General features: G+C 42.9%; 1 protein-coding gene across 2 annotated transcripts; it reads left to right on the top strand.

Moving 5' to 3' along the window:
• The first annotated feature begins 2,724 nt into the window (after window positions 1–2,724).
• Window positions 2,725–7,661, top strand: adcyap1b (adenylate cyclase activating polypeptide 1b). 2 transcript variants are annotated; one of them, XM_068701417.1, is made up of 5 exons: window positions 2,725–3,026; window positions 3,463–3,567; window positions 4,524–4,658; window positions 5,026–5,130; window positions 5,743–7,661. In XM_068701417.1, exons 2-5 carry the CDS (start codon window positions 3,464–3,466, stop codon window positions 5,924–5,926), a joined length of 528 nt encoding a protein of 175 aa, XP_068557518.1. In that variant the 5' UTR covers window positions 2,725–3,026; window position 3,463; the 3' UTR covers window positions 5,927–7,661. The 2 variants fall into 2 exon arrangements, with proteins under 2 accessions (XP_068557518.1, XP_068557519.1); XM_068701418.1 differs by lacking the exon at window positions 5,026–5,130.
• Window positions 7,662–11,727: the final 4,066 nt, after the last annotated feature.

Here is an 11,727-nt window from a genome sequence, read left to right as displayed (position 1 = left end):
ACAAGATAGAGGGAGATTTAAAATGCCACAATAAAGACAAACTGAAGACATAACAGGAACAACAATACACACTATTGTATGCATTTTCTTGCTATAGGCCTCTACGCATTTGGTATGTCATAATTGAGCATTCGCTAAGCCCCGCCCCCTGCCCCTACCGTCAGAGCTGAGTCACTAACTGCACTTCCTGAAGAAATATTATCAAATTTTAGGAGAAACTAAAAAGCCATTTTAGACAGAAGTGTTGATGGCTGTATCCAGGATGTCGAACTGATTCAGCAGCTAAAAACAGGTTTAAAAACATGGCGATAGAAGCTAAAGACATCAGATCAGAAAGTAAAAGGGAACCATTACATCACCTGGCGATCTACGCAAAAGACAATGAAATTAAGGAACCACACATTCCTCTAAAGCCAGGTCGTTATTTATTCACTGTAACAATCAGTATAAAGCAAAAGCAACACGTGTAGACATTCAGTATAGGACGCAGGTAGAGGCTGGCTGATGCTATGCTATGATTGGTCAGTCTGCGTTTAAGGGGCGGGGATTAGCAAAGAGTCATTTGAATGAAAAACACTTATAGAAGCATGGCCCCACATTATAAAGGGACTACATATAACAATGTGTATTGAATTCCACTTTGTTTCTTGGTTTGATTTGTTTTCATTAAGGCATTTTGAGTCTTCCATACAACATTATCACCTCTTCCACAGGGTGAGATCCACCGGACTTTATGCTAAATCCAGGCTGTTCTCATTACGCATTTGTAGCTAAACCTACGACACATGAGTGCAATGTAATTGACATCCCTCTAAAGCAAATCGTAATCGACATAGTCATTAACCAGGAATACAATCAAATCAAATTTACCCAATTTAACCCAATACATGAATGCCAGTATAACATGTATTATTCTTATCCTAGTATGAATTAAAAGATAATGTAATAACATAGTGGATTCTACATATAATGCTAGTGCCTGATCTCAACGAAAAACCTGATTAAATTAAGGCTATAATCACATTCAAATATTTAGTAAATTCATTATAATTAAAATATATGAGTGGGTGGTGAAGCCTCAATTTGTTCTGCTGAGCAAACACAACAGATATTGGTTATTGTCGTTAACCTCATGAGGACCACACGTGAGAGTATTGACTCATCTTTTCTCACCGGTGATGACGACCGAACCTCGCGCGCGTCTCTTCTCCTCCTCATGATGGCGCCGTTTGCTCAGGTTACTGAGCGGAATGTTACTCCTGCAGTATCGGGCCGACCGTCAGTCTGCTCCATTTAAAACATGTAGGGTTTAAGTTGAGCTCTTCGTGGGAATCGCGCCAGTCGAAGAAGAAGTTGTGGATCGCCCCCCCCACCCCCACCCCCCCCGGCAGTGGCTGGCTCTGTTCGTCATATTGCGTCAGAGTAAACAAAACGCTGACGTTAATCTCTCTCCTCTTTGGCAAACTCTTCAGTTGGTCGGTGAGCTATATGTCTGATTCAGTGTTGAACAGAGCTCAATCAAACGGCGCAGTAACCTGAGTTGGTGATTAAAACGAGGCCCCAGACAGGACTGCCAAATTAGTGCCCTTCAAATTAAAAGCCTCATAACTTGCATCCATCACACTCTGATGCAAGCCATCAATTTTATACTGTACGTCAGGAATATTAATGCCAAGTTTATACTTAACTGCTATTTTATTTGACTGTACTATTAGCAAATAATAAGTAGCATATTAAAGAGACACATAAAGAGGTTCGACTGCCCAAAAATGTGCCAAACAAAGCTTCATCAGCGTGGAAAGAATCAGGCCCTATACTGCTTCTTGGTTAATTGCCACATATATAACAGTGCAGCAACACGCCTTTTTCTAGAGCGTTTTTTTGTTTTAAAGTATCATTCAGCGCATTATAACGATACAGACAATTTCAGAAACAATGTTTGGAAAATGAGTGGACCGTTTTTAAAGCCACGTAGGCTGAAAGCTCTCTGAACCGGCATCCTGCGTCATCAGCTCCGAATCAGATTACGTGCCTCGTTTATTTGAACAATCTAACGTATAAACCAAGGCCTCAGCGCCGTCACTGCGCGGCCATTAACGCCAGCCCGTCGATATCCAGCGAACAATTATTGGAAATGATTAGAATAAGTGACTTTAAATACAGAAAGCCGCAATTTGAGACGACTGGTTTCAGCACTGGACAGCTCCTGACTCCCCAGAGGCCTTGGGCTTATTCAGCGGAAGTCCCCCCCGTCACACGAAACCACCACCACCAGCCAAGAAGATCGTTTCCCAGCTCTGAACTTTGTCATAATTCTAAAAAGCCTAATTGGACTTATTGATGACGCGTGGGTAATAACCCGTCGGGGTGGCGGTGAGGGACAAATTGATTTGTATTGACCGTCATCATCCGTGTAAAGTTCATGTATGCATTCGCAAACATTTCAGTTTAAAAAAAATATATATATTTAAAAGGGAAAAGGGAAAAAGTTTGGAAGCAAACTTCCATCTTAGGATGGAGGTGGTGGTGGGGGTGGGGGGGGGTGGGGGGGGGGGGGGGTGACGGATGCATCGATGAGGAAGGAACTGTACTTTTTTTATTCCGGGAGGCAAACTTGATGACGTCTATAGCATCCTTAATGTGACATACTGGAGGGAGGAGGGGGGAGGGGGAGGGGGAAGGGGGAGGGGGGCCAGGCTTACGATACATAGATAAAAAACCAAGGCAATCACAGCACAGGACAAAAGTTTAGAGCAGCGATATGCAGACGAACGTACAGCGCACTTTCCCACCGAGTTGTTGTTCACCTGTGCGCCGGGCTGAGTCCTCCTAACTGTGTCTTAAAAGTGAGATACAGGCTGTACTGAGGGAAACATAAGGAGACGACGGAAGGCGCTTCATCCAGGAAAGAAGTGCCGTGAGAAAGAAACCGTCTCTGTCTTTCTCTCTCACACACAGACACACAACCACAGCCGCGCCCGGATCGCATCCTACAGCACAGCGCTCTCCCTGCTCTCCTGCTATAGGTATGTGCTTTATCTGCGGATTGTCTTCGGAGAAATGCATTGCTGGAGAGCGAGATAAAGTAATGGAAATTATTCATTTTTTTCTGCACTGCACGGAGATCTGATGTTTTTATTTTGTATGTATTACTTTGGCACTGCATGCAAAGGATTCGGTGCCAATACCACAGTTTAACTTTTACGGAAAGAGATGAACAAAACAGACAGAAATCTTAGTGGGGTTTCTTTTTCTTTTTTTTTTTGGGGGGGGGGGGGTGTTGTTGAGCAAACGGACGCTGTGTCCAGTATCCGGTTAATATCAAACCGGCTTATATTCGATCCAGTTTTGTAGTTTGTGATAAGAGAAGTAGCGCAGCATGTGAATTTGGCAGAACAAAGAGCCAGCATGTTGGAGTGACTAACCTGTTTAATGTTACGTCTGTTTTTCATCTTCTAACAGCATGGCCAGTTCGAGTAAAGCGACTTTAATCTTGCTCGTCTACGGAATCTTAATGCACTACAGCGTCTTCTGCACACCTATCGGACTAAGTTACCCTAAGATTAGGTAGGTGGACGTGCTTTGTGGGTCTTTATAACCTGATTGTAGTCATTATTTTAACTGATCCATGTTGCTGCTAAACACCAGTTTGTTCAATGATGGCATTTGCATTGTTATTCATGATTTTATTTCTTTTGAAGATTTGAATTTTGGCACTTTAATTTCAAAAAAGTGTGCGTAATTGCGCAAAAAAAACGATGCGCTTTGTAATTGAACACAAAGAAATGCAGTAATCTTAACTTACGCAAATGCAAGTCCTGTGTGGACAGTGATAATGGAAATTGCATAGAGGTATCTGTCCGGTGGGACGGTTCACAGAACTCCCCTTATTAAAAATGAGAGTGCAGTCAATGCAATTGATAGCCCTTGGGATGACGGTGGACTGGCGTCACCAAGGAGAGGCGAGGCAAAGCGAATAGGAGAGCTCCATGCATTTAAGATGTATTCTATTTTTTTTTCTGTGGAAAGCATATCCATAATTTGGGCGTGGTTCTCATTGATTCTTATATTTCACTGCTAATTGCGGCATTCTTTTAATAAAAAAAAAAATTGGCTCCTCGCCTCCACTGAGTGTGATCATTTTCACACCCTTTGTTTCGATTCTTAAATTATTAATGAGGCTTCAACCTGTGTTCAAAGCAGCAGCACCCAGATGGAATTAAAAACAGATTTTTCCGATGAAAAAAACAACAATCTATTTAAACAAAGAATAAACACGAAGATACACATTTAACACATTTTAAGCCACTATTTGTTGGTCACATTTAAATAATTCGTTTTCTAGTTTTTATTTCCAAACACCTCCAGGTATTGAATGTGTTTTCGTTTCCTCCCCTTGTCTCTAATGCATTTAACCTGCCAGTGATTTTACAAACGGAAGCAGACATTTTGGCATTCTTTCACTGCTGCGTCCCACTTGTGCACACAGATCAAATTTGTGATGAATGCTCTCCGTCTTTCAGACTCGACAACGACGCCTTCGATGAGGACGGGAACTCATTATCCGACATGGGTTTTGATGGGGATCAGATTGCTATAAGGAGCCCGCCATCCTTAAACGACGACGCGTACACTCTCTACTACCCGCCAGAGAAGAGGTAAACGTGCTTTCACAACGCAGCTCGAGCCTCGAGCTGGATTCCATTTTTAATGACTTCTTTGCTGTTTGCGATAATGTTTGCTTGCTTTGTTTTTCCCAGAGTTTCTCATGTTATTTGTTCAGTGTTATTTTCACACCGAGTAGCCTAAAATGTTGGTTCCAATTACTGTTAATAATCAAGATTACATAAAAAAAATGCTCGGCACACACGGAAGGATAGTCTGTGTGCAAGAAAACAAAAATTGCAGCTGATGTGATATTGGACCTGCGGGTGGGTGGGGACATTTTAGGCTACTTTTGATCATTTTGTCTGCGCTTTTTTTAGTCACTGACGATCTATGTGTTTTGGCGTTTTATCATCTCAGACCAGAAAGGCATGCTGAGGAAGAATTAGATAGAGCCTTGAGGGAGATCCTGGGTCAGTTAACAGCGAGACATTATCTGCATTCTCTGATGACAATTCGTGCAGGGTAAGGGCATTTCTTATAAGCGTTCACCTGCAGTCATCACTTTTATTATGTTTCTCCGCTGCACAAGTCCAGGCTGCTGCATCACTGCTTATCATTTAATGTGCGTGTTTTGTTCTCATTTTTTTTGTATCACTCTATTGAAAAAAAACAACTTGTATTCATTTTCATTTTGTGTCTGTTTTTGTTGTGGCGCAGCTCTGCGCTCATGATCCGTGTCCTCCCTTAACATTGAGGGTCAGCTTTCTCAGACTAAAATACACTTCGATTTAAATGTGATTAATCCATAAAATTCATTTGGTTTTCCCACGCTCTGAAAAAAAACAAAAAACATGCGTCAGAATATGCAATGGGCTGAAATTAATAATGTATTACTTTTCTAAAACGCTTCAAATCACTGTTTCTTTTACACTGTCTTGCTTGGCGCCCATTTTTTTTAAAGAAAAAAAAAAGCATAAAGGGCCCCAAAATGAATTATTAATCATTGTATGCTACTTTGCTTCATGGCAAGATGAATATATTATCAAAGCTAAAACGTCAAAACGAGCAGAAATGTGTTTCGAAGTGGAAGGCTGCAGCTTTAACTAATGCTATTTTTTTTCTTTCGTTTTTCAGTGAAGACAACAGCATGGAGGAAGAGTCAGAGCCCTTATCCAAAAGACATTCAGATGGGATCTTCACCGACAGCTACAGTCGCTATAGAAAGCAGATGGCCGTGCAGAAATACCTGGCAGCGGTTCTGGGAAGAAGGTACAGACAGAGAGTTAGGAACAAAGGACGCCGACTTGCCTATTTGTAGCGTTGTTAAAGCGCCCAAACTGCCCTCCTGTGTATATACATCCAGTCGTTAAATCAAAGTCATTCAGATATATCTGACCAACCAGTGGATTGCGCCTGTGTTCTTTTAACATGTATTTATGTATGAAGTAAAGCCATTAAAATGAATATTTTAATAATAATATCGTTTTTTTTTCTTTTTGTACAAAAGCACTTGATACCGCACAGTTATACTTTGTGGACCAATATTTTATTTTCATGTTGAGATGTTTAAAAAACAAACAAAATGGCAAAAAAAGAAGAAATTAGAAGAAAGAGAAAAAAAAAAGATAATTGTGCACCTTCAACATTATGCGCTTGAAATCTTTAAAGGTCATCTACATATGCAGAAAATAAATAGATTTTAAAAAGACAATCAAAGTATTGAATGTTATACTTATTTTTGTAACCAACGTTCTATTTTTTTAGTGTTGTTTGTTTTCCAAACAGGCCCAAAGAAGCAGTGAGCATGCTATGTGAGGCATATCGGGGCTTATCCTAAATGATAGATGTTGCCCTTGTCCACCCTCCTCCTCGCTCCCTTAATGGGAGCTCTGTGGGTTCGTAGAGCTTGCTGCCCCTCCAGGGGAGTCCACGTGGCTTTTGTTGAACAGCCTCTCATTTGATGGAAAAACTGATTGACTCCCACGGCCATTCATGTAACTGGTGGTACAAATCCGACCCTCTTTTAAGCAGAAATTTAATTGCAGGCTTTTTAAAGGGCCCTATTGCCTTTACTAGAGATAAAGGAAGCACTCAAGTTGCTGTTGACAGTATGCGGCAAACACTGCTTGCTCACTTGCCTCAAAGTCATTTACTGTGGGGAGATAAATCGTGCTGTGTTAAGAATGTTCCATATGTGTGTGTGTGTGTGTGTGTGTGTGTGTGTGTGTGTGTGTGTTATGTACAGTATAGAAATTACACACAGTGCACATAGTCATCTCAGTGTTGTCTGTGTTTCAGTCAACAGAATTATTTGGGAGAATGTGCTTCAACTGTTGATTGTCTTTCGGCAGCACTACAAATATTCAGAACGGACCCAGAACAAGATGCAGGAAATGAAGCATTTTTTTTGTGACCAGAGGTGGAGAGGAAAGGTAGCATCTGAGTTACAGTTAGGGATATTTAACTATGTTTCTTATTTAGTGGTGCATGTGGAAACTGACACATTGCTGATTTTTGCTTAAAAACTGCATGTCATCGTGCTTTTTTTGGATTGTGCTATTTGGGTAGGTGGGCTGTGCTAAGCCTATTTCAGCACCACCCCCCCCCACCCCCACCCCCCTTTCAGATGTGTTGGAAATGTGAACAAGGAGGGCTAGAGGTGGTGGAAACTGGTACTGCACTGACTTGTTGAATTCTTACCTCCCCCATGCTGCTGTCATTGTGGATATCATAAGACGAGACACTGGACCCCCCCCCCCCCCCCCCTCTTTGTCGATTGCCTTCGTCCTGGTAGCGGTTTTTAAAGATTCTTTTGCTTCTAGATCGCCGTGCATAATAGCTGATTCAACAGTGCTGTGATTCTTTGTTAAGACGAAACTGATCTGTGTTAGATGTCTACTGAGGTTTGTGCAGTGAGGATGTGATAAAGAGATGAGGAGAGTGTTAGGTGAGAGAGAGAGGTGTGCATGGAGAGGAAGACAGAGCTGGAGACAAAGAGAAGGTGTGTGTGTGTGTGTGTGTGTGTGTGTGTGTGTGTGTGTGTGTGTGTGAGAGAGAGAAAACAAAGTGAAGAGACGGGTCACAGCGCCCACAAAGCCTGAGAGAGGCTGTCACACCTGGATACAGAGACGAAAGAAGAGGCGAGAGCCCCGCCGCCTCTCTTCACCTGCCAAAGTAACATCGGGGTCAATGAGTCCGATAGAAAATATCAGATGGTAAAACCTTCCCTTTGGTGTCGGCAGAAGGATGAACAGAACAGTTTCCCTCTGGCTTGAGAATGGAGGTGGATGAATATCAGCCCTCCAGTTGAGGGATCGTCCCACTGACGTTTAATAGGGAGACATCTCACATATTTATTCAATGTTATGCAAATACTACTTTATGCTCCTCTGCAATCCAATCAGTGGCCTGGTTCCCCCCCCCCCCCCCCATAGAAACTATGAACACACTCCTTCTTCAATTTCGGCTTTATCCAACAGGCTTTGTTTGAATGCGAGTGTGCGGAGAGGTAGATGTTTGAATGTTGGTGAGCCTTCATGTTTTGGGTGCAAGTGTTTGAGCGTGCATCAGATGTTTGTATTGTGTAAATGGGTGACTGAACGTGCATGTGAAGGTGGAAACAGCTTTTGGCTTTGGTGCCTTGCTTCGACATGAGAAAAAAAAAAATGAAATTTGCCACAAGTGACAGATGGCAATTTTAGTGGCCCTACAATGCTGCAGTCCATAAGCTTACATTGAAACTTCCTTTCACTCTGTTTAATCGCTCAGCTTAGTCTGCCCCAAGAGTAGTAGTAGAATTAGGCTTTCTTTTAAAGCATGGCCAATGATTTATTGAGTATAAAAATATAAAAAGAACAGAATGTATATGTTGATGGAACAGGCAATGTGTGTGTGTGTGTGTGCGTGTGTGCGTGTGTTGCATGAGTTTGGGGTGTTCAGTGTCTGCGAGAGTTGTGAACAATGACCAGTGTTTGTTACTGTCGATTATGACGTGTTGTTGATTATTTTGATATTGGTCAGTAATTTATTAATCAGAAAAATAGCCCCGACATATTATTTACAACTATGTGCATCACTATTCAGAACAAAAGAGTTTCAGAACATGACAGAGATGTTGTTCAGATCATAGAAAATGCCTGTTGTTGATATTTCTGAAAGCGCCAAACGCCTTACTTCAATGTTTAATCTCTTATCTATCTGAAGACTTTGTGTTTTAAAAGTGAACCTTAGTACAAGTGGCATCGTTATACACACAGGAGTCCTTATATGGGGTTTTACGTTTCTCAATGTTATGAAAGTGTTGTAAGATTTGTATGAATAAATTTTTGTAAACAACAACATTTTCTAATGAATGTCTAATCTTTGAAATACATAATTTTTAATATGATACATCGTGTGTTGTGAAACAAAGACGGCAGAGAGACGGTTGTAGCACTGTCACACATCTTGACTACAGTCTTTTGATAGTCTTAAATCAAAATAAAGCTTGAGTCTACCTTCAAAATTTGACTTTACATGATCACCAACAGCCACAGACTGAGATCTTCTCCTGAAACAAACACAGACCTCAAGTCACATTACAGAAGATAAAGTGAAACATCCTCCAGCAAGCACAGCAACAGCTCTGCTGTTCTCTAGTGGGTTGTGTCGACCTGAAGTCCTGTCAAGTTCAATTTATCTTTCCGAAGCTAGATCAACAGAAACGAAACAGAAAAAGAGACTAAAGCATCGGTGCCTTGTGCAGAATTGGTGCAACAATCTATCAGCAAGAGGATTTATCACTGAATTAACTCACTTACAAAGCAAAGTGAAATGTCTTTGGTGTTTCTCATTGACCAGTCCTCACCACATTACAACATTTCAAGGTGGTTTTACAATGTCAAGTTTGCAGTTTCAAAAAACAGAGCTAACGGTTGAATACATCAAAGCAAATGCACCTGTAATTCAAACCGAAGACCCCGTCCGACATCTCCAAGGAGCTCGTCAAGATAAGCCACGACCCTGCACTGAGCTGCAAGAGCTAAAGAGAGTGTCCCTCCTCCAGGAACAGCGCCGCGTCTTTCCCCTCACTCCATCCCTGGCCTTGGCAGTGCAGCTGTGTCCCGTGGGAGAGGAGGATGGGTGTGGCAAAGCAGCGTGTGTGCGAGATCTGATCCTCATCAGCCAGCAGGAGTGTGTGTGTGTGTGTGTGTGTGAGCGTGTGTGCACATGCACCAGAGCTCAACTAACCGAATCAGAGAAATGTTGCATGGCAACGGTCCACAGAGGGACATGGTTATGTATACGCATGTGTCAAGTGTGTTTGTATGTGTGGAAAGGGAGTGAGGTAGAGAGATTGTGTTGGTGTGTGTGTGTGTGTGTGTGTGTATTTTGTGTGTGCTCAACAAAGGCAGACCTTGAGCAAGCTCTGCATTGGGATGGGGTTTACACTTTACATTTGCACACACACACATCCTGCAGAACAGAGGAAACAGATACACAGTGTGTGTGTGTGTGTGTGTGTGTGTGTGTGTGTGTGTGTGTGTGTGTGTGTGTATCTCACAGAAACTGTAATAACAGCAACACAGTCGAGCACAGGTGGTAAATTGATGAAATTCAACAAAAGGAATTAGCCACAAGAAACCGCCACACATCTCTGTCTCTTCCCCGAGGACGTTGATTCATGGGAGTTGCCCTGTTGCTAAGAAAAGGCTGACAGATTGTCGATTGTCAGGGTTTGAGCTACCTGTGCGATATTTAAGACGTGTCCATTCTTTATTTATCCCTCCCTCCTCCCTCTTTATTTCTCTTCGGCTGTCAAGAAGCAAAGCAGGCTTCAGACCCTTTGACAAGCCCAGATTCTTAGATTCCTCCTGTGACAGTTTTTGGCTTCACAAAAGATGCATGGAGCGAGCGAGTCAGGTAAAATTAAGAAAAAGTGTATTCATAATTACTCTGGATTTAATATTCACGCCCTGATACGCCCGCCAGTGGATATTGAGACAAGTGCCCCAATTTGTTTGGCAGTAGGCTTCACATGAGCGGCCACCCTGAGCCAATTTGTACATTATGTACATTAATGCCTGAATCAATAAAAGATGACTCCTCCTCCCTCGTAGCACCGCACCATCGCTCCTTCATGGCGTGCATCACTCCACTTCTTATCTCCTCATTAGTGTCTTCGAGCTGTTTTGTTTTGCAGTTGATCTTAATTTTTCAGGAGTTGTGTCCCTGGCTTGTTTTGCCTACGGGCCTTTGGTGGGAGAAATAGGAAGATGCTAACTGCAGAAAATAGTTCCTCTGTCTTACAACGCCTCTAGAGACGCGTCTTAATCATGTATACGGTATTAGAGGGGGAAGGGGAGGTTGTGTTCAGGGCATTTCCAGTGGGGATACCCGCACTGCCCCTCCAAACGCCACAGCCACACCCAGCTTTCTTTGTGCATGTGAAGCATGAGTGTGTATGCATGTGTAACACTGATTTATTGCTTGTATGATTAGCATGTCTGTCTTTCCTTCACTTGTGTGTTTACTCACCTACAACACAAACACTAGCCCCTCCTTCTTTCTTGCGTGTCAAGGTTAAGAATACACAACAGAGGGCCCAGCCTCAGTAATGATGCAATCACACACACACACACACACACACACACACACACACACACACACACACACACACACACACACACACACACACTCCTCCTCCTCCTCACCCTCTTCGCCTCATGAATCATTCAGTGGTCAGGTTTGGGGGACGCGGACGGGGGATGTCTGGTCATGGCTGCGATGAAACCCTGCGACCCTTGCAGACCCCCGAACCCCCGAGTCCCCCTCTCCCTTAAATCGCATCTTGTGGTGGTCTCTGTCGCATAAACCATTAAGCGGGAGGCACTCTGCGGTGAACAGCAGCCCCTCTGGAAGCAGAGGGAGAGAGAGAGAGAGAGAGAGAGAGAGAGAGAGAGAGAGAGAGAGAGAGGGAGAGAGAGGGAGAGAGAGAAGACAGGGAGGAAGAAAAGAGGAGATGTGGGCGAGGGTTTGCAGACATGGACCACTGGTCAACGGTGGCTCCCGGCTTAGAGGAAAACACTTTACCTGTGCTGCTTGAGTGATCATGGGTAACCAGAACTATCCATCATTCAT

The sequence above is a fragment of the Cebidichthys violaceus genome, unplaced genomic scaffold (assembly GCF_023349555.1).
Source record: "Cebidichthys violaceus isolate CVI_PGR_0920_01 unplaced genomic scaffold, fCebVio1.0.p SCAF_8, whole genome shotgun sequence".
Classification (NCBI taxonomy): Eukaryota; Metazoa; Chordata; class Actinopteri; order Perciformes; family Stichaeidae; genus Cebidichthys; species Cebidichthys violaceus.
This window is presented reverse-complemented; position numbering and strand designations above follow the sequence as displayed.